Here is a 22,999-nt window from a genome sequence, read left to right on the forward strand (position 1 = left end):
AAATGTTGGTTGGTGTTTACAGGGGAGTTGATTCAGTCCAACCTTCCTTCCTGTCTGGCACATCTCCAGCCCAGTCCCAGTGGGAGCTGCACCTCACAGCGATGGATGCTGATGCTCATAAGCCCATGTCAGGCCACCAAACAGAGACCAAGGCATGAGCAAAGGCACCATGAGAGGGATGGAGGCATTGCCTAGTGCTTATGTTCCCAGACTCCTGGATGGAATCCTGCCCAAATCGTCTGGTGGGGTGGTTCACCTCAGAGCCAGACACAAGCTGCAATTCCTCAGTCAAAACCAGGCTTTTAATCTAAACGGTCACCCCATAATTTAAATAACTGTTTACCAGACATCCCGCTAACCTAAATTCTTCTTTCTTAATATTTCTGAAATAACACCCTCTAATGCAATCCCAGAATAACCCATCATCGAAATGAAAAAATTTCCCCATGAGACTGAGTTGCTACTTCTTCAATGCCCTAAAAGTGATAACTTGATTAATAAAATGGTCAGATTTGCAGTACCACAAGGCTTTTCAACTCAGAATCAATTGCTTTACATCTATTGCTCAATGTTGGATTCACTGAATGCATTGTTGAACTCACTGAAAACTGTGTTAGTAATATTAAGTAATTAATGAGATTAATGCTGTTTCAGAGCTATAACCTGGGCAGAGTCCAGATTGATTAGAGTTAATTATCTTCTGCCTGCTTAAATAATTTATATTCTGGTTTCCCTGCTATGTAAGAGCAGAAAACCCTGAAGGAAGATTGCTGTCCTCAGCATGGTCATGCACGTACCCAACGGAGGATGTCTCAGAAAGACACCCCTCACCAGGCAGTCAGTCTCATCCTCCTCCTCCTCTTCCTCTTTGTCCTCCTCCAGGTCAGGTCAGGTCAGTCAATTTTGTGTGTCCAGAGCCCAGCACTCAGGCCCATGGTCCACCTGCATCCTGGATGGATCGGGAACCCCTGTGTCCACTGCAAAGCCAAAATTCTCTTCAAAGCCAAAATATTCTCAACCAGATTCATGGATTCAACATGCTGTTTGGCCCGCAGAGTGGATTCAGTAACTTATGCATGATCCTGGCTTTCTAATCAAAATTTCATTATTAGGAATGATTGCAAAAGTTTTCGTATTTTACATTTTGTCTTTGCAGGGAATTTTACACACTAATTTTGTCCCTTGGTGCTGGTGTGTGTAATAATCCTGCTGATCCATATTCATGTCCTCCCAGCCTTGCAGTTCCTGCACAGTTTTCACAACTCATAGAATAATTTCCTTATAGAACTGAGTATCCACAATATTTATTATTGTTGTTGATGAACATGGTCTCAGCCCCTGTAATAAATACAGGATTTCCAGGGTATTTAAATATTATTTTATTTAAATAATTGATTGACTTAGAGCTTGCAAATATGAATACATCCAGGAGTGTTTAATAGGATCATTACTTAATCCTGGCTCCGTGCACTATATCATGTTACCAATAAATCAATTATGCATCTTTCTGCCTGTAGGATCTCACTCCTGGTGGCTCAGAGGACCAGGCTGGGCTGGGAGCACCACGGAGAAGGTGACACAAGGGAGGTGGCCAGTCCTACTTCACAGAACTCCAGGCGCACCTGGCTCCTGACACAGGTGGGGAAGCTGAGACCAGAGTAAAGCACATCATTAGAAGGAAATGGAGCATGTGCTAATTTGTCTGTGTTTTCAGTTAGCAGGCATTTATTAGGGATGTCTGACTTGTATCCAGGTCAGCCTGCTAATATATTAACCTCTGGTGGCACTGATGTGCACAGGAAAAATTCAAACCACAATTCACAGGGATTTTACACACTGCCCAAGGGATTTTACACTTCCTGACCACGGCCAGCATTGGCAGCTGGAGGCACAGCTGGCTGCCCGCCACAGCATCCAACACCCTGACAATGGAGAGGTGCTGAGGCTCCTGGCTCTGGGGCTCTGGGCCCAACAGCAGGGCATTGGAACCCCTGTGAGGGTTATCGGGTATTAACAGGGTGTTGGGAACCCTGTGAAACAGGAAGCAGTGGATCAGGACCTCCATGACACAGGAAGCAGGGGATGCTGAATGGAGCAGGAGAGCCAGTGCTAGGTCACAGACTGAATGCTCCTGCAAATGTCAACAAAACCATGCACATATTTTCATTTCTACCTATTTGACCCATTAACTAACTGCAAAATTTCTCAGTAATCCCTAGTAGATGAGCATCAGAGCAGACCTATGGTCCAGGCTAATCCCTTTACTATGAAGCAGTGCTACGGAAATAAAATACCAGCAGTAAATCGGGAGATTAACAAGCTGGGAAATGCACAAATTAAATTGCATCCTCCCTCTCTGCTCTGCCCCAGCCAATGGCTCTGTTTCTGCTGCGGCGACTGCAGCTGCCCCAGCAGGAAAACAAGGCTAGAAAACACTTTATAAAAATGAGCCCCTATTTAGTCCCTGATGCAGGTAGTAAGCAGAGTCTGCCCAGGATGAGCCCATGTCTATGCAGCCCCTCATGTCCTCACACCTTTCTCCTGGTGAGGGGAAAGCATGATTCTGTGATTCTATGATCTGGCTTTGCCAAGCGTGCGGGGATCCAGATGTGGAGATGGACAGGAGAGACACAGGGCACTTGGGACTCCTGACTTTTCCTGCCAGCTTGGGATGGGAGTCAGGCATGGGGCTTTGACTGCAGCAAGATGGGACATGGACATTGCTCTCTGGTGGAGTGCCACCTCTGCAAGTCTCCCCAGGCTGCCTGAGTGTGGCACAGAGGGACTGACCCGGGACAGAAGTAAATGGGCAGCAGCAGAATCATAGAACCCTGGAATGGTTTGGACTGGAAGAGACCTTAAAGATTACTTGTTCTGCCCCTGCCCTGGACAGGGCCACCTTCTACCAGACCAGATTGCTCCAAGCCCCATCCAATGTGGCCTTGAACAATTCCAGGGATGGGGCAGTCACAGCTTCTCTGGGCACCCTGTGCCAGTGCCTCACCATCCTGTTCAGCAGTGACTGCTCCAGGGCCAGATGGATCCACAAGTTCCATGTGGAGGGCTGTGCCAGAGCCTCTGGAGAGGGCTGGGGTCTCCCAAGCACGTGGCAGCAAGGGCCACCATCCCTCATCCACACCAGGCACATGGTGGGGTTCTTGGGGATGTCCTGTGCAGGGCCAGGAACTGGACTCGATGATCCCTGTGGGTCCCTCCCAGCTCAGGATATTCTATGATTCTGTGATCCCCAGGGATCCTCCTGGGGCCCATCAGGAGTCAGGCTGCCTGGCAGCCCCGACCCCGCAGCATGCCCTGACTGCTTTTATTGCACAGTAGCATCTGAATGAATATTTTATTCATTCCCTTAAGAACATCTCCACAAATGCACATTTGAATAAAACATGAGGATGCATTTTTGGAAGAGCCATCTAATGCTTCAAACAGCCCCATCACAGTGTATTAACCAGAGCAAACACCGTGCTGTTGTAATTTTATCTTGGTGATTCTGATGGAATCCCATGGCATGCGAGGCAATGGGGAAGGTGCCCATGGCCCCATGTCCCCACAGCCACATGTCCCCACATCCCCCCACATTCCTGAATGCTGGCGGGATGGGGCAGCACGTCTGGATGCTGAAGCCATTTGCTTCACATATCCAAAACAGGAGTATATCTACTTACAAACATGCCAGAGAGGAAAAAAAAGTAGTCTCTCAGTGAAAGGTATTGGCAAAGTAGAAAAAAAACCTGACCAATGTGCTCATGTCCAAACACACGAGTGCCAGAACAGTCACATGCACCTGCCACCTCTGTGAATCCCGCAAGCTGGACAAGACAGGTTCTGCTTCTCATCTGATAAGCCAGTTCCAGGTTTCTCCATTCCTAAGCCCAGCATGGGAGATGCACAGGGATGTTTTTGCATAGCTGAGGTGATTCAAACAGAAATCTTTCTACCTCTGGAAAAGACAATTCTTTTCTTGTTCGAATTCATTGAAAAGCAGCAATAAAGCAAATGGGCAGAGAGGAGCAAGCAGAGCAACGGCAGAAGGGTGGAGGGAGCAGGGGTTACAGGGAACGGGAGCCAATTAAGCCTGAGAGGAAGAAATTCAGCACAGTTAAAGAAAATGTTCCCCCAGCCCTAAACTGGACTTCAACTCATCAGGGCAAGAGGCCACTGATAGTAGGTTCCCTATGAGATGCCATAGGAGCAACACTGGCAAATGTCACAAGGGTGGCACTAGTTGGAGCAGCAAAAGCATCAGGGAAAGGGAACCAGCTTTTGGGGAAGAGGACAGACCAGATCTGGCCTGAATGCACCATGGCTGGGCGAAGGAAAGGGCCCCAAAGATGTGACCCTTGGAGGTATCACCTTCTCCTACAGTGACACACAGTTCACCATCCAGGGGAGCACAGCAGCCCCAACTGGGACAAGGTGAGGTCCCTGTGAGCAGCATCCCTTGGAAAGCTCCTGCTCTGGAATGGCTTGGCATCACTGCTGACAGGTAGCACTGATTTATAAAGCAGAAATTAATGAGCCCGCTCTGCAATTTCACCTAATTTTGTCTCCCATTTCAATTTGCCATCTTTCAGCATAATGCCGGGTGGTTAATTATGTTTCCATCTTATTTCTCTGATAATACTGCACCTTGTACTGCTCAAAGGGTTTCATTCTACCTTTCATTTCACCTCCTAGCACAGCTCTAAATTTAGTCAGCTTGTAATTTAGGGGCATTTTATGCATTATGCTTTTAGTATTTTGAGGTAAAATGGAATCCTTGTCTTTTAATTCACTCTCTAATAATTCTCCACCAAATCTTAATACAAAAGGCTTTTTTTCCCCTGGAGACTAATTGAATGGGGTGTAATTATAATACCCAGGGAGATGATATTGAAAGTATGTTAACTGTGACAGTTTCCTCTGACTAATCACCCCTCAGGCAACTTCAAATCTTGTCTGTGCAAGCTCCCAAACAGTTACTGCACAGCTGTGCTAAGATGGAGCTTGAGGAGGACTTGGGCAGGGTGGACCTGGGACCCTGGCCTGGGAGCTTGGGGTCTCCAAGCTGCTGATGCAGCCACAAGGGCTGATCTGTCTAGGGACCAGCAGTGTGGTCACATGTAGAGAGAAGGGATCAGGGTGTCCGAGGTAGCTGGGGACCACGCAGGTGGCATTGTCCCACTGAGGCAGCGAAGAGACATGGCATCAAAGTCCTTGCCTCAGCCCAGAGATGTTCCCATCACCATCACTCTCTTCCTTGGCTTATTGCTCCTGCTAGGGGCGTTTGCCCACTTGCCTAAAGGAAAGCACTGAAAATACAGTGAGTGGAAGAAAGGCAGAGGGCCAGAAGCTGTGGCAGGAGCATCCTTCCCCGGCTGCTCAGGAGACAGAGATAACACCAGCAGTCCTGCAGGCTGCAGCTTTTTCCTTGGAAATGCATTTACCTGCCAGGAGAGGAGTAGCAATTTGCAATATTTGTGTACTCTGATGATGTGATAGCAGCGAGGTCAGCACTCAGCAGAGACACCAAGGGGCTATTTCCTCACTAAACTGTGGATTGCAGTAAGTGAAAAATAAGCTCCAAGGGTGCCTATTATGCAGACAATAAAATATTTTTCTATCAATGTAGGTGTCAAGCTCATCACTTCCGCAGAGTGGATCCTTCACATTATGAGCCAACTATGAAAATTTCCAGCCAAGCAGGGATGCTCCCATCTACAGCCTGGTGTTTGCTACTGGAAATAACAGATTCCCACTCCGCATTCAACAGCCTGGGATCTCAGAGGGGACAGGACTCCGGGTGGGGAACTTACAGTCACAGTCTGGCCTTGGGTAGGGGTACACAAAGGTGGAGGGACAGGACAAGAGAAGCTCTCAGCAAAGCATCCTGTAGAAACGAATGCACTTTTCTTTAGGATCGCTACGAGCTAATCAGCCTTTTGTTGCCACAAGAAGCTTTCAGCTCTCCTCCAGAGCCACAGCTGGACAAGCTGGTTGGGATTGGAATGGCCAGGGCAGAGTCCCCACCCCCTTCACCTCAGATCCAGTCGGCATGAGAAGCACTCCTGGAGCCTCCCTTCGCTGCTGAGTGAAAAGATCCTCTGCAGAGATTAAAATGAATTTATTATTTCACAGTCTGGTATTTACATCACATCTGGACAGGGTATTACATACCCCATTACAAAAATGTCTTAATAATGAATCCCATGGTGGGAACCAGGGCAGGAGGCAGGTGGCAGCAAATACACCACTGACCTCGACACTGCCATGGTCCTCACATCATCTCCAGCCCCTCCTGAGCCAGCACGTCCCCTGCAGGGTCCCAGAGCAGTCCCAGAGCAGTGCTGGAGCTGTTGGTCCCACAGCCCCAGGGTCCCAAGCACCTCTGACTTCAGGGGCACAGAGCTCACATTCTCCCCCACCTTGAGCTGCCGCACCACAGGAAATGGTGTGTCCTGAAGAAGGTCATGAGCTCAGGGCCAGGAGGTGGTACATTTTTCTTTATTTTGGATTAATGCAACAGAACCTGGCTCGGTCTGAGGCCCTGGCTGGGCATCTGCATGCCCCAGACACCGCAGAGCCGCTGACAGAGAGATCCCCTCACACAACTCTGAAATTCAATTGCAAACACAAGCAGAAACTCAGTGCCTGGGACTTGCATGGTGGAAAACATTAAATTTGCAACCTGATTAATGCATTTACCAAGGAAGGAGAAACCAGCAGCATGCGCCATGCAGATATCTCACCATCCCTGTGGGCCAACAGGGTGTCAGACACCCTCTGGCTACGCTGCCACATCTGTTGCATGTGGTCATATCAGGAAGGTGGTGGGGCAGGGAAAGCCCAGTGCTCCGAGGGCAGAGCAGCCCCCAGTGACTCAGGATCAGGCTGGAACTCAGCGGCTGCTCCTAGGAACATGTGGGCCAGGAGCCTGGAGCCACATGGGGAAGGGTTTCACATAACCATTGACTTCCCGATCCTGACTACAACTTGGATTCAGCATCTCGGGAGATAGGGAAAGCCGGCTCACAGCAATGATTTCAGCTATTCAGATCAAAGCCCATTTTGCGGGCCTGCTGCCTGTCTGTCTCTGTATTGTCAACAGCTCTTACATAGATGGAGCATTTTATTTAGGAGGATTGGAAAACGAGCCCATTTCTTGCTTGGTGAATGCGTCCACAGAAAAGGAGGAAATCGTGGAGTGATGGGATTCTGGCAGCTGCACTGGGGTCCCTGCCTTCAGCCTCCAGGGAAGCTGGGGCTCACCAGATGCTCTGATCCAGTACCTGTCACAGTCCTGCTGGTGGGTGCAGGATGGTGGCCCTGGAGCATCCCACCCCTGCAGGCACTGGGCCACATCCTGCTGCTCACGGGAGCCCCAGGACCCACGCCAAGGCTGGTCAGCCAGTGCCGCGCTGCACGGAGGCTATCGAGTGACCTGCGTAGGAGAGGAGAAGTTATCCAATGCATCCAGCTGATTCCCCATCCATGAATTATCAGCAAACAGCCTCAAGAGGTGCAAATTAGATTTGCTCTTTACTTTCATTTAATGGAGTGGTCATTCCAAATGTTACCTTATGGATGGTTTGTGATTTCTGTGCTCTGGCTGCAGCTCCGACTGAGGTCCGTCTGCACAGGGGACTGAGATGCAAATCCAGCCCTGTGGCACCATTCCAAAGTCACTAAAGTCACCCAAAGTTACCAAAAGTCCTTTTGAAAACACAGGGCTGTGTTTCCAAACTGCCACCTCCCTAAGGGAGGGCACAGCACCCAAAAGGAGATTGGCCATGGATGGGTCTGCTGGGTGAGGCAGGAGAGCAGAAGCTCCAGAGTCCTACTCCCATTCCAGAGGGGAATGGCCCCAGGGAGAATTCAAGACAGCAAAACCAGAGCAGAGGCTTTGGGCTAAGTTAGTAGCTGCGGGAAACCAACCAAACAACACTAAAATGGGAAAAAGACAACCAGCTCAATGTAGGGCTGCAGTTACTGGTCAGTTATGGATGCTCAGGACTGGAGGAACCTTTTTGGATGTCCATAAAAACACCTCAGCAAGAAAGTGCTTTCTGTGCACAGAAATAATAGCAGCAATGAAAAAAATCCCGACATTGCTTAATACAATAATTTTGTGGTGGGGGATGTGGGGCGAGGAAAACGAAAGCATAAGGAATAATTACACTCAACAGTAAGAACAATGATTACAAAATTATGCAACTGATTAACCATGGCATATATGTAATTACTAATGAGTTTGATAAAATTTTAATTACACCTTGTTCTTTGGGGCATTCAGCAAGCCATGAAAATAATAATCATGTAGTGCTCTGTCACAAATGGTTGCCTCAGATGGGGAATGGGGACAGATTAAGGGCTATGTCACTGGGTTGGGAAGGGCAACCTGCTGCCCTGGAGCAGCGGGTGGTTCTGGGGAGCAACCTGGACACCCTGGGAGCCTGGGGATGTTACAGAGACACACCTAGTATGTCTGCTCAGGGCCTGAGCCATCCAACACCAAGCTTCCCATCAAGAATTATCAACTGGAAAAGCCGTGGCATACCCTCAGGGTTGTGGTATGCCTGCCAGCCCCTCCAGCACCAGTGACAAGTGCACAGCCCAGACCCTCTGCTCTGCTTTGGTGAGTCCTTATCAAACAGCGTGTGCCCTGAAGGAGCTGGAGCTCTCTCCTTCCCCACAGAACTGTTTTGGGATGCTCTTCTGGGTTTTGCTTGCCCCAGGCTGGGGAAGGCACAGCTGGGTTCCCCCCATCACCTGCCAGGGATGTACCTTGGTTGTCTTCACTTTGTTGCCACTGCTGCAGCTCCATCCTGAGAGGTCAGGAAGCACTTTGCATTCCTCCCCATCGAGACATGGCTCCATCTGGCACCACCACTTCTGCAGCACGATGGAGGCTGGGGGAGAGGAGGAGATCAGCGACCAGGCTGCAGCACAGGGTGTGGAGGACAAGCTCTGCCCACCCTTGGGTGACATCAGGAGATACAGCCCCTCTCTCCAGCACAGCCCACATCGAGGAGCCCTGGACAATGAGCTGCTCGTCACCTGCCTGGCCTCACCTGACCCAACTGCTCCACCTGCCTCCGGAACACCCGGTTTTCTCTCGCTACCCCAGGTAAAAAGCCCAATGTCCTCACTCCCAGTGAGAGCAGTACTATTCAATAACCTGTTCCAGGCTCCAATTACAGAGCAAAGGGATTGTCTCCTACCACTCTGCTCTATTAGGATCTCGTGATTCACGCCTCCAGTTTGGACAACCAGAGCAGGCTCTCCTGTATTTAGGAACAATGTGACCTGAGCTGTTGGGGACAACAGCTGACAACTCATTCTGGCATTTCTTGGTGTTGCACAGAACTGCACTCACAGGGCACTGGCTGTCACGCACATCAGTACCACGCTGGCAGGGGCTGCCGGTGCTCCTGATGGCTCTTTGGTCGTGGCACGTGATAGCATTTGATAAAACATTCACAGTTTGAGTTTTGGTTGGTACTCCTTGCAGGTGAAGGTACTGCGTGGCTGGAATCCTATCCCTGCTTCCAGCTGTGGCAGTGCAGTGAGGAGACGTGCAGGGATCACTGCTGCAGATTTGACCCCAGCACAGCGATGCTGCAACCCCAGTAACTCCCCCAGAGTACATAGCCCAGGGCTGCAGAGTGGGGTAACACAGCCACACCAACTGTCTGAGTGTCCAATGAGAGAGTGTCCCCAAAATGTGCCCTCTTCCCCACTGCTCTGCTGCAGGATCCCTGGGCAGGTCTCCTCTGTTAATGCCAGGGGCATGGAAACCACACACCAGCTTAACCAGATGTGAAGATGAGGTCAGGGATTGAAAAGGATGGGGTTGCACCATGGGGTACTCACCATCCACACAGGAGGGAGCCGCCCGTGTTGTCCCTGCCACCTGCCCCGGGAAACAGGAGCATTTCACTGTCTGAGAGCGCTCCTCGATCTTGTTCTTATTGCAGCACCGGTGAGCTGCGATGACTTCGCATGTGCCAGGCTCTACATGCACTGCAGGAGGAGAAACAGCTACCGTCAGACCTCAGAGACCCAGGCCATCTGCTGCCCAGTGCCTTGAGAAGAGACCCTAGACCACCTCCTGCCCACTGCCCTGGGCACCACTGTTGGTGTGAGCTGTGACCAAGGCACCAGGAGAACCCAGCATGTGAAGCACTGTCCCAGCCCTCGGAATCACCCCCAGGGCTGCTGGTGACATACAGGTGTCTGGGCACAGCATCTGCCCAGCCCACCTGTAAGGAAAAGCTGGGGTCCTGCTCCACACCTCTTGCATCTGGGGTCTTGCTCCTAACAGCCCTCACACCTGTCCTACCCTCCAAAATTCATCCCCTCTTGCCACGGCCAAGCCAAGAGCTTTATTGAAACTAACGAGCACATTAGCTAATTGCAGCTGATAATGAGATGCACTTTGCTACAAGAGAGGATGGTGCCTCGTGCTGCTTTTGGCTTCAAGCAGAGCACCACCACCTCCGACCCCAGCTACAATCAATGCCTTCATCTCGCCATCACCTACCACCCTCTGCCTGGAGGAAGAAGGATCAGGATGGTGTTTCCACCCTGCAGTGGCAGAGAAATGTCATGGTGTTTATCACCAATCCAGGCTGCTCTGTCACTCCCCCTCCTACTGCCATTAAAATATTAAGGAAAATAGAAAACTACTGTGTTGGCCGATCACCTCTGGGATCAGAGTTTAGAGCTGGTCAGCATCTCAAATCAATGCCTTGGCTGGGTAATGGCCCACACAAGCACAATACAAATCAGCCAAAAAGGGCTGAGAGACTTCATTCCCATGACCCCAGAGATCCCTGCAGGTGCTGCTTAATGAGCACTGGAGAAGCAGTGCAGAGCCACGCATGGGCATGCCCTGGGTCCCTTGGGTCACCAGGAACAGGCTTTTATTCCCAAGCAAATGGGAGCCAGGCTGGGTAGAGGACAGGGAAGCTGCATTCCTGCAGTGTGGCATCCCAAAATGGGTGCAGGTAAGCAGACATCAGGGCGTTCCTGGCTGCTCCATATCCTGGGCTCAGGACACCTTCCACATTCCAGATTGCAGGCACGAGCCCCCAGGAGCTGTCACCAGAGGAAAGGCTTGTAAGGAGGTGCAAGCAGGACATGCAGGGCTGCGGGGAATGATGTGTCCTGGTGCTGCTGGTGCAGGTACCTGTGAGCACAAGCCCACACTCAACCATCTCCCAGCACAGGAGGCCTGGCAGTTGCTCCAACCCACCCTGCATTTGCCAGCCTCATCCTGCCCATCCAGTCACAGCTCCCAGCTCTGCCTCACCCCTGGTCGCTGCTGGAGGATCCTGCTGGGGATCCCACCCACCCCCACTGACACAGGGGGGCTGGGGGAGCTGACCCGTGTCACTATGAGTGTCCCTGCAGACCTTGTCAGGCCCCCACACTCGCCAACAAACACCGCCCAGCTTTTGGAACGCAGCCACTTCACCTCTCCAAGGAAAACTGAGGGAAATGGGATCTCTCCCCCAGCGCTGGGGGAAATCCCTTTGTCTTGCAGACCTTTTTTCACGCCCCTTGCTGGGAAATGCTGGTCTAAGTGTAAACTCCTGGCTTGTGGCAGCTGGGCATGGCTGTACCAGCTTCCAGTCAAAGCACTCCCTGCCCTTCTGTTCTCACCGTGTCTGAGCTCCAGACGGGAGACAAAGAGCAAGATGTGAAGGGCTGCTCCAGGACACCCCCTGTGCCCTGCACCCACTGCACACGGGCAGGATGGGTTGCGCAATCACCATGTCTTTATTTTATTTATTGCTATTTCATGGTAATTTTCTTTTAATGAACCCTTACTTTCATTTCTGCCCATAATAACTGCACAATTATTATATGGAATATTTTTTAATAGCATCTCTGGTCATAAATTTTATCTTCCCTTTGAAATGCCATAGTAATTCAGCTTTAATAATGAATTCCATTCTTTTTGTATGCAGAAATGGTAGACTTCGATGAAAGTGAGAAAGAAAGCAACTCTTTGCAGAACAAACATGACTGTTTTGCCCTGTCTTTATGCTTCATGGGCTTTTTAAAATAATCTGAGGAAGAAGTAGAAATCCTTGGCTTTGGCTGCCTGTGAGCCCATGTTCCTATCACACTGTGGTCCAGGACCACAAGGAGTCACTCTTCCACCCTGTGCACCTCACCAGGGGATTTTACACCCTCAAGCCTCAGTATTCTCATGTAGTTATGGTTTTGACTCATTTTCAGAAAAGCTTCATTAGCAGAGCTCTTCCCGGGAGGGCTGCCCAGGCGACCCCTCTGCTCCCTTACATTCCTGCTCTCCGGCTGCTCATTTTCAGCTAATTTTAAAAGGTTCAGCTGAGGGAGAGCCAGGCAGAACTGAGAAATCGGTCATTACAGCCATGCAATAGGAGTTTGCTAACGTGTCAAAGCCCTTTTAATTTGCTCAGAAAGGTGCAGTTCAGAGATAAAGAGAAATTTGCCTCCCTCTGCCTTACTGCAGCTGGCTGAGCGTGGGGCACTGTGCTGCTGAACCTGCAGCCTCAGAGTCTCTGCCCAGAGAGCTGCCTGTGTGGGGCAGGTATCCCATTGCCCTGGCACAACCCCACAGCCCCCTCGGGACACACACAGCCTCACACCGAGGGTCCTACTGATGGCAGAGCTGAAGGAGCAGCACACAGCCCCAGGACCCATCCCGCTCTCAGGCCACAAAATACTTCCATTTACCTAAAGGTCTTGGAATTGTAGAATCAGAGACTGGTTTGGGTTGAAAAGGACCTTAACAGTTATCTTATTCCATGCCCTGCCATGGGCAGGGACACCTTGCACTAGAACAGGTTACTCCAAGCTCCATCCAGCCTGGCCTCGAACACTTCCAGGGATGTGTTCAAGGGCAACCTGTGCCAGGGCCTCACCACTCTCACAGGGAAGAATTTCTTCTGAGTATCTAATCAAAATCTGTCTCCTTCCAGTTTAAAACCATTCCCCATTGCATTGTCTTCTGACCATCTGGCACCCTGCCCTAGGACACAATGAGACTGGAAATATGCCCCCTCCAGGTGCCAGCCCCAGCCCTGACAGCAGGATACAGTGCATCCCCTTCCCAGGCCATGGCATTTGAGCAGAGGTGACATGCCCATGGGGAGCCATGTAGGAGCCATCTCCTACACACCAGATTCTCTGGTTTTCCCAGCCCTGGCCCACAAGCAACACGAACCACGGCAGACCCCAACGTTCAAGTGAGCACAGGAGTTTGGGGGGTTGTAACTGAGTGCAAAGAAATCCCTCTGCCCCAGATCTGGTGATTCCCAGGATGTCAGCAGGAGACACTGCTGTTTCCTCACTGCAGAGGAGATGAGCATCCCCAGGCCGAGGGATGCCAGCAGGAGAGCGGTGCCCAGAGGCTCCCTGCCGCACTGGGCTTCCATGTCCCACGCCTGGGAGGTGCAAGCAGAGAGGCTGAGCCCACGTGCAGTGCGAGCAATGGGCTCCAGAGCTCCCTGCAGCTGCTTCTCCTTTTGCTGAGCAGCAGGAAACTTGGAACAAAATGCAGATCAGATGGATGGTGTGTTTAACACCGACAGCAGGAAACCTCCCGAGAGCCTGGGATAAGTTCCAGAGCTTCTGGTGTGCTTCTCCCTCCCATTTAACTGGTATTTCCCCACTGGAACCCGTTTTAAAAAGACACAGCTTATCTCATGGAACCATAAAAGAACTGTAAGAGCACAAGGCTTTTGAAGCCCGCATGCAGAAATAAAATAAAAATGCTGTCCTACTCAGGTTGACCTTTAAATGAATGGCAGAACATGGGGGTTTTATGGCATAACCTGAAATGACACATTTTGAGTGTCTCAGGGAGTGTGGGCACAACTCCACATGTTCAGTGTAAAATACTGCTTGCTGGTGGAGAGCTACAAAATAAAGAGAAGTTGGATGCATGTAAGTGCCAGGCAATGCCCAGAGAACCTCATTTCCCAAAAGAAAAGATCCCAGCTGACTAAATGCCTTTTACTTCTGCTTCATGTTGAGTGATGAACACAAATAAAGGCAAAGACAGCCCTTTGATTAGCAGCATTAGAAGGTGGTGGGACCACCCCTGTGGGAGTTGGATGCAGACATTCCAGCCTTGCTCACCATGAAGACCTCACCATGTTACACAGGGGATGAAACTGCTGGTGAATTATTCTTCACCAAGTAGTCTCCTACTCTGATTCCAAATGACTGTGGCTTGATTCATGTAGCTCTTTAAATCCAACCACACTGTGCAGGAAGCACTGCTTTGCTTGGACAGAGCAGCATCTCCACGTGCTGGGTGGGCACAAGGGATCTCAGGCACATGGTATGAATTTGTGTGCAGGGCCAGGAGTTGGACTTAATGATCCTTGTGGATCTCTTCCAATGTGAGATATTCTATAATTCTATTATCAGACCTGATTGCCACAGTCAGGTCTGACTCTGGATGGCAAACAGAGGGTCTGCATGTGGGCTCTCTCTTCAAGAAATTTGTAAGTTTGAGGTCACAATTAAAGACCTTCCTCTGCTATTGATCATTTTTAGGTGGTTTTACCTGTGAATAAACACAATTCTTTAATGGGATGAAAGCTCTGGATGTATCTGTCCCTCAGCATCTCTGACCCTGGGGGCCTCAGGCATCAGTGACACAGCTATCCCTGTTCAACTCCACACAGAAACGTAACTGCAGCTTCCTTGGACACAAATGTCACTGCCACTGAGAATGCAGCACTATGAAAGGGTGTTTCAAACATAACCTTCACTGAAAACTGTCCCAAATGCAGCAACAACAGGGCAGACAACAGGAGAATAAAGCTCATGAACTCACCAAGTAGACCAGGAATTCTTGTTTTGAGACCATGGAAACCCAGCCCAAGAGATGAGGCAGTCACAGGAAGTTCTTACAATGTCAGGAAAGCAGGATGGGCAGAGAGAAACTGTGTTCATACAGACACAGAGTGGGGTCAAACTTTTAAGTGTTTGCTCCTGGTCTGCCCTCTTTTCTGTGGATCAGAATTTTCCTGAATAAAAAGCACACAATGTGGTCTGCTGTGGATAAGTCTGTGAGAGCAAAAAATCCCCAACTCTATGCCTGCTGGCATGTGAATCCACGAGCCTAGCTGCTCCTGGACAAGTGAGATTTATACACAATTCACACCACCACACTTGGGCATCTGCACTTCAAACCTCGGTGAGTCGGCGCTTTATTAATCCCAGGTCTGACTCTTCCCCAAAGAAGCAGCTCTCTACAAATCAATCCCATGGAGGAGCAGGGCTCTCTGGCACTGGGATTGGGCAGGTTGAGTGAGCACCTGAGCTGCGAGCAGTGCCCATATCCCTGGTAGCCCTGAGTCAGTGCCGAAAAGTCATCCCAGAAGAAAAATGAAGAGTTTTCTCCTGATCAGAATCACAGAATGGTTTGGGTTGGAAAGAAGCTCATCTTGTTCCACTCCCTGCCATTAGCAGGGCCACCTTCCACTAGAGCAGGGTGCTCAGAGCCCTGTCCAGCCTGGCCTTGAACACTTCCAAGGATGGGGTATGGAGGGTTAGGACAAGGAAAAGGCAGGTAGCTGCTCACTGATTGGGTGAGGGAGTCACTCTGGAAAATGTGTTTTGGTTTTAAGCAATGCGGGTGGGGATTACAGGATTAGAACTGCTTTAACTGTCAGGCAAAAATGACAGAAATAGGACAGGGTTAGGTGTGGGGTCAATCAAGAGCATGAATGCTTTCAAAGTAACCCTTAAATGCCCTTTCCAAGCAGAGGCACAAGAAGCAGACAGCAGGTGCCCCAAGATCGAAGTGTTTGCCTGTGCTGCCTGGCTCTGCCAGTAACTTCGGTAACACCAGTACCACCAGTAACACCAGCATCCACCTCCCCACACGTCCTCCCACCATGCTCCAAGGAGCCCCCAGCCCTGGGCCACTGGGCCTCCCACTGGCCCATCAGGCTCGGTGCCAGACAGGATGGGCACAAAGGGCTGAGCATAACTTCTCAGATGCTTCTCTTCTCCGGACACAAACTTCAACCATGGGTTCACATAACCCCTCCAAAAAATCACATTCATGCCACAAAGTAGCATTCCAACACTCACAAAGGGAATCTCAAATTCACAGCTGGGAATAACAAATTAACATCTCAGAGCCACGGTGACATTTTCCAGCAAGACTTTCAGTTCTACATCACTTTACACTTGTTCCACCTTTCTAGATGATCTTTGCAACCAAGGGGATGAAAATTTTTATTTCTAGTGAAAGCCTGAAGTGGAGAGTGTCCACCACATAACAAGTGGGGTTTGTGATACCCATAGCAACTCTGATGGAAAGATCTACATCCACTGCTCACAGAGCAAGAATTACCGCAATAATAGATTCACACAGATGTATCAGATGTATATATGGTTCATTATATGTGTCTCAGATTTTGTTACAGACATGAAGAAATCCCCTCTTTAACTCCTCAGACCATCCAGACTCACCAAGTCACAGGTTTTAGATGCTCCATAATAAGTACTCACAACTCATAACTCCGAGGAGCAGCTTTACAGCCCTATGGCTGCATGTTCCTACCCATCCCAAAGGAGCAGTCCTGGGAGTTTCCTGCACACATGGACACCAAATGCCAATCCAACAGCTGTCACAGTGGCACTGTGTTGGTGCCTCTTGGTGGCTGTTTGCTGGATGCTGCCCCACACCTTTGGCACACTCATCCTTGCTGTCCAGACCCCAGAACCAGGGATGGACACCGAGCTCCTTGAGGCTGTCAGCATTTGGTCCCCAGAGAGATTCCCGCCTGCTCCTGGTGTGAACCACAGCCTGAAACTCCTCCTCCTACCAAGAAGTGTGAGACAGAACTTCACCAAGCATCTCATCCCCATGTAATCCCCACCTCAGGCATCCCATGAAGACCCCAAGGTATCACCAGTATCATGGGGACCCAGATGATTGCACAAACATGCAGTACATGCAGCAAGGATGTCGCTCTCCTACCTGAATGGCTTCTGTGATGATGCGTGGAGGCCAATGTCAGTCGTCCCCACAGCGTGGTAAGGCAGAGACTGAGCACGAAAATCCATTTGCTCAGGCTCTGTATATCTCTCTCACTCATTCTATGAAAAAGAAGAAGAGATGCGTGGAGGAAGAGGGACTGAGGAGGGCTGGGAGGTGCAGATCCACTCACCAATGCTCCTGCACACAGCGGTATGACTCCTGAACGTTGTGAGAACTGGGGTGTCCTGGCTGTGGGGACATGGTCCTGGGAGATGAAGGGATTCACCCACCACCCTCAGATGGCCTCAGACTTCATCAGCAGCATAGGCCATTGCAGCAGGACAGAAAGAAATCCCACCAGCAGTACAGGTGAGTGATAGTTACCTTTTACTGGGGATTCACGCTCACATCTGTGCATCTGCCAACCTCAGGTGGGTCAGGTCTTTGCAAGGAGCAGACATCAGCGCATCTGAGAGGAGAAAGGACATGGGCTGCTATCACTGTGAGCCACTGTGTCCTTGGGAGTGGCTGGGGAATTTCATCAGCCCCACTTCAAGACATATACTCTTGGGTGCATGAGCATGTGCCCACTGCACCACCAAAACCTCTCCAGGAGCTCAGCCCATAACCCTGCTCACCCCTTTGAACAGCAGGACCTGCAGAGCTGCTCCTGATTTTTACTGCTGAGAGCACAGAATCAGGTCCTTTATAGTAGGTTATTAAAGCAGATGACAAACATTAAATGCAGACCCAGCGTGTGTGGGAAGAGCCAGAGTAGATCAGCAGCGAGCCATTTCAGGTTCTGCCTCTTCTGTGCGTGGTTATGTGCTGTCATTGTCCTTGTGTCACTGAGGTTCCTTGCAGTGATGCCCAAGGTCTGGCATTTGCAAACCGCTTGCTGGCAAACAGAAGGATGGGCTGATCCCACTGGATGTCCTGGGGCCAGCACCCCACAGGAATCTGAGGAACGGGGCAGCTGATTGCCAGTCGGATACACAGAGCCCACGGCAGCACCACGAGCTGCAGTCTGCTCTCCCAGCACATCACTTTCTTCTGGGGCTGTTCCTCCTTTCAGCATACAAGCCAAGTTCATGCAACCACACACTCAGAACTGCATCCACTACCTCTGGACACACCATTAACCTCTCTTGGCACCTCTGCAAATACCGAGGCACCACACTGGCACTACTCTCACTCCATGCAGGACATGCTGGGAAGAAGCCAAGTTTTACATCATCTAGAGCCTCTAGGGAAAAATGTAAATCCCAAAAGGCTTGGTATTTTACTGCTGAGTGCTTTAAGTATGTTCTCTTCACTATTTACAGCCACAGCCCTGAAGATGGAAACAGCTCCGGAGCTCCACAGGCAGCGGCACCAACAGCGACGTCACTGCTTGGCATCTGCCAAGTGGTGACCTCCCAGCCTCCATTATCACCTGCTGGGGTCTAACCAGGTCCAGCAAACAACCATGTCCCTCATAAAATTTTAGTTCTGGATCATAACTTACTAACAAGATGCCACAAAGATAAGTGGTGGTGACACTGAGGTTGGGGAGTGCTGCCAGGACCAGCAGCAGGTGCCAGGGGTACCCTTGCCCTGTGCCAATCTCGCATCCACAGTCCACTCCATGGGCAGCACAGAGTTCCAGCAGTGCACTGGACAAACCCACACCTCTGAGAGAAGAAATCTCCAATTTTCAACCATGTTCAAAATTTCTATCTGCTCTGGACCACGAGACAGTGAAACAGACTCCTCTAATGAAGAGCCAGGACACAAAACACTGACATTTTTAATCAAAACAAAGTGATTTGAAGTGGTAAAAAGGACATTTCTTGTTTTGAAGCATTTAAAAATGAATTGTCCTGTTTTAAACTGACATTTCGAAATGAGAAATGCTTCATTCCAAAGTGGTGATTTAAAGTGATATTTTGCACTTTGATTCTCCCATCTGGAAAACAAAAATCAGAAAATGTCATCAAAAGTGTTGACATTTGCCCAGGGAAAAACCAAAGGTATCTTGACAAAACCATGTATTTAATGCTAAAAAAGAATTTAGAGGTAAGGAAATACTCCTAATTAATGCTGTGGGATGGTCAGCTTGGCCAGGAACAGACTGAAGAGTGGCTGGGAGCATCCCATTCACTGTCCTGACTCCATCCCTGCCCACTGGGTGATGAGGGGCTGATCCTACTCCAGCTCTTCCATTGCCAGAAAGAACCCAGTACGGCTCAATGTGCAAGAAAACCACTGCTCCTTGAGGTGATGTGACAGGACTGTGAGACTCCCTCCTGTAAACCCGTATTTAGGTGATCTCTGGTGATGCTCTGCATGAAGCTTCTCAGGGGGGATCATGCAGCAGCTGGTACTGTTGGAGTCCCTTTGGAGACGTGACAGCCCACTGTGTAAATACTGATGTCAGCTTAAAGAATGCACTATTTTCTCAATGACAAAGTAAACAGCTCTCTCAGAGCTGCTCAGCCCCTCACCTGAATCCAGAGGCAGTGCGTGCCACAGCACTGCATCCAGCCGGGAGTGGGGCAAGTGCCCCCCACCTGTGGTCACCCCCACCCAGCCACGCTGCACTGCGGAGGAGCTGTGTCCCAGCTGTCTTGCCCCACATCTGGCAGCCCAGATGTGAGGACAGCAGACACAGTGCTATTGCAATTCTTGCAACAGTGAGTCTCCAATGCCAACGAAGCTCCCCTGTGTCTTCCAGCAGACCAGCCAGGTCCCCATCAGGAGACCCTGGTTTCCTGGCTGCTGCTCCAGCTCTGGCTCCCGCTTCATGCAGAGAGCACAGCCCAGCTCCCAGGCACCAGGCCTGAGCCCCACAGCACACACCAGAGCTCCTCTGGGGGAGCCCATCCCCAGCTCCTGCCCATGGGACCCTCCAGGCCATGTGAGGTTTCCAGGACACATCCCTAAACCTCTCAGCTGGACCAAAGACCAAGCACTGCACTGGCTGCTCCATCCCACAGAGGACAGCAACATACTCCCAGTGCAAAGTATATTTAGCTCAGAAAGGCTGAGATGTTTGCTATAGCTAAGGAAGCATAAATAAATCACAGCGTTATCAATAATGCAACCCACACTGTCCATGCCACACTCCAAAGGGAAGCCATCAAGCTGAGCAGAAGGAGCCGCACTGGCGGCTGGGAGAGCACACGTGGTTCAGGGGAGCACAAGGACAAGGTGCATCCCAGTGCTCCATGCTGGCAGAGGCACTCAGAGCTCCCACTCATGCCCAAACTCCCATTAGAAAACACAGTTCCACAGAAATTGCTGTTTTGACAGTTATCAACCTCCAGTGTTGTGAGATTACAACTACAAATGTTTGGTCTGACTTGAGATTTTTCAGCCTGGAGTGTCAGTGTGAAATGAAGAGTGGTGTTTTGGCACGTCAAAACACTTAATTTTGATTGAACATCTTGGTATTCTCCATTCTGTTATGTGCTGTTTGGAATTTTGTGGAATTTTTCATTAACATTTTTTAGCTGCTTTTGCCTTTTGGGTCTGAGCTGGGACCTGAAGTAACTGTCAAGTTCCCCAATCTCTCAGACTGTCAATCTCAGTTGCAACCAGTGTGTCAAGAGATGATGGCTCCTCTGCGTGGGCACATGTAGGCATATGTGGGCAGGGGCCATCATGGACAACATCTCACCTGTGCAGGCTCTTTGCTGGGGTGTGGCTGTCCCAGCACAGATGAACTCTTCCAGGTAAAGGGCACCCACATACTGAACAGCCCCCCAAGTCTCTCCCTGCAGCAAAAGGGATGGCTGATGAGCAGGAGGAGGAGACTCCTGCTTCCCTGCCTTGGCACCACAGCATGGACAAACTCATGACTCCAGAATGGGACTGGTACAGCTCGCTCTCCTCTGGGCCACTGAGCCTCTACTCATGGTGATGGGGCCATCTGACCCGTGATCATCCTGTGCCCCTCGAGCCACCCCAAGAGGAAGCTGGCCCTCAGTGCCACTGCCCTACTCTAGCCTGGTGCTGGCCAGAGGCAAACCCATCCTGGCTGGAGCTGCAGAGAGGGAGGAAGCAGAGGAAGATGAAGGCCCCAATCTCATCCCGTCCTGCTCAAGGCTTCGGCCGCAGGGACAGTTTGTGCTGAAGGCAGCAGCAGTTGGGATCCGTGGCCCCTTCCAGGGTAAAGGAGCATGCTTGGCTGCAGAATCTGGGGTCTCTCCAGCAGTGCTTTGCCTCCCAGAAGGGCGAGTAGCTTCGCAGTGCTGGCAAAACAGCACCTGTGACGAGCCCACCCCCGGAGCCGGTGGCCTGACAGGGCCCCACCGGGTGCGAATCCCCGTGCACGGCGCAACCCCCGCCGCCGGGCGGGCAGGGACCAGGGGCTCCGCTGCTGTCGGAGTCACCGGTAACGGGGCGCAGGGCAGAGCCGGCCCCGAGAAACTCACTGCAGGGACCCTCCCGAACCTCACATCGGCACCGGGGAGCCCCGGAGGGCGACAGGGGACCGCGACACGCGGGGACCGGGCAGCGACGTACGGCGGCCGGGCGGAGCCGGGAGAGCCGGACCCCGCGGCGGAGCATCCCGGCGCCGCCGGTGCTCGCTGGCACGCCGATCCCGGCGGCTCCTCCGACCCCGGCTCCCCGGACCTTTTCGGGGCTCAGCGTCCCCTCGGAGCGGCACCGGGCCGGCGCTCGGGACCACGACGGGAGTCGCCCCGGGGGTCCCGTCTCGTTCCCCCCCGCCAAACTTTCCGCACGTACCTGCCGGTGGCCTCGGGGCGGGCGGGGGCCGACGCTGCCCATGGTTGGGGCCGCTCCGCTCCGCCGGGTCAGCGCCGCCTCCGCGGGCCGCAGCCGCCGGGGGCCGCGGGCATCGCCGGGCGGCGGCGGCGGCAGCGCGGGGCTGGGCGGGGGCGGCGGGCGCGGAGCCGAGCGGAGCCCGGCGGTCCCGGTGCCGGCGCGAAGGGGCGCAGCGCCGCCTGCTGCTGCTGCCACCGCCCCGGGACCGGCCCCGCAATCCCGGGCTGGCACCGGCACCGGCTGCGCACCAAGCTGCCCGCCGCCGCCCGCCAGGGCGCTGCCCCGCCCTGGTCAGCCCCGGTGCCCGTCAAAGCGGCCGGGGAGGAGGAACGGGCAGAGAGAATTTACCGGAAAAATTATTTACACACACAGTCCCCTTCCCGCCGCCCGCCGCCCCCCCCCCCCAAAAAAAAAAAAAAAAAAAAAGAGGGGAGTGATGGCCCCGCGAGCTCAGAGGGATATGGAATGGTGCGGGGATGGACAGCCAGCCAGCCAGATTGCTGGCCCTGGCATTCTCCTCAAATCATGTGTCTGGTCAGAGCTAATTTACCCAAAAACTAATTTCCCCCGCCAAAAAAAGTGTGATGGCCCCGCAAGCGCGGAGGGGTGCTGAATGGTGTGGGAACGGACAGACAGACAGATGGACCCACTACTGCAACCCTCTTCTCAAAACGTGAGCCTGTCTTTGGAGTCAACCCACCAAAACTCAGCTTTCCTGGAACTGAAATAGCATCACCAGCCTGGATCGGGCTCTGCAGGAGACTCTCCCTGACACAGGGAATTCCAACACCTGGGACCACAACACCAGTCTGGGCCACTTCTTTCCCCAAGGCAGCTCCAGGCTTGTCCAGAAAACCCCTCCCGGTGCCCCCAGGACACAGCTTGTGTGGCTCCTCCCACAACAGGCAGCAACAGGCTTTAAAACACCAACAGCAAGAGCAAAGGTTGAATTTTCACAATTGCTGCCAGGAATTAAAGCTGCAGGCTCAGAGCAGCTGAGATGAGAGGCTGAAGTTACATGCACTCATTTTCTTTGCTTTGCTCAAACCTATTTGCACATCGATGAAAGCCTTTGGTTTCTGAAGACAGCTCACCGCTTACTCCTGGACCTTCCACCCCACCGCTCAGCTGGAAGCATGGAATGATTTCCAAGACCAAGCTGAGTTACAGATGAACAGCAGCTGTTCAGAAAAATCACAGGCGGGCAGTTTGCAAATTTCCCAGCCATTT

General features: G+C 51.6%; 1 protein-coding gene across 4 annotated transcripts; it reads right to left on the minus strand.

Annotated features, from left to right (window-relative positions):
- Nucleotides 1-3,338: 3,338 nt before the first annotated feature.
- TAFA3 (TAFA chemokine like family member 3) lies at nt 3,339-21,822 on the minus strand. Of its 4 annotated transcripts, none has more exons than XM_039565340.1 (7): nt 21,731-21,822; nt 17,381-17,465; nt 17,187-17,245; nt 16,997-17,115; nt 9,868-10,017; nt 8,779-8,903; nt 7,449-7,657 (listed from the first exon to the last, which is right to left on the minus strand). In XM_039565340.1, exons 4-7 carry the CDS (start codon nt 17,112-17,114, stop codon nt 7,568-7,570), a joined length of 483 nt encoding a protein of 160 aa, XP_039421274.1. In that variant the 5' UTR covers nt 17,115; nt 17,187-17,245; nt 17,381-17,465; nt 21,731-21,822; the 3' UTR covers nt 7,449-7,567. The 4 variants fall into 4 exon arrangements, with proteins under 4 accessions (XP_039421276.1, XP_039421274.1, XP_039421275.1 ...); XM_039565341.1 differs by having other exon boundaries at nt 17,187-17,261; XM_039565342.1 differs by lacking the exons at nt 7,449-7,657; nt 17,187-17,245 and adding an exon at nt 3,339-7,435.
- Nucleotides 21,823-22,999: the final 1,177 nt, after the last annotated feature.

Source organism: Corvus cornix, chromosome 26, assembly GCF_000738735.6.
Source record: "Corvus cornix cornix isolate S_Up_H32 chromosome 26, ASM73873v5, whole genome shotgun sequence".
NCBI lineage: Eukaryota > Metazoa > Chordata > Aves > Passeriformes > Corvidae > Corvus > Corvus cornix.

Excerpts from the sequence above, each read along its gene's own strand:
- TAFA3 (XM_039565340.1), bottom strand. The coding sequence starts at position 17,114 with ATGAGTGAGAGAGATATACAGAGCCTGAGCAAATGGATTTTCGTGCTC. Across the intron at positions 8,904-9,867 it reads GGCTCCCTCCTGTGTGGATG|CCTCCATCGTGCTGCAGAAG; the intron begins GTGAGTACCCCA and ends CCTCTCCCCCAG. Across the intron at positions 7,658-8,778 it reads ACAAAGTGAAGACAACCAAG|GGCTGGATTTGCATCTCAGT; the intron begins GTACATCCCTGG and ends ATGGTGCCACAG.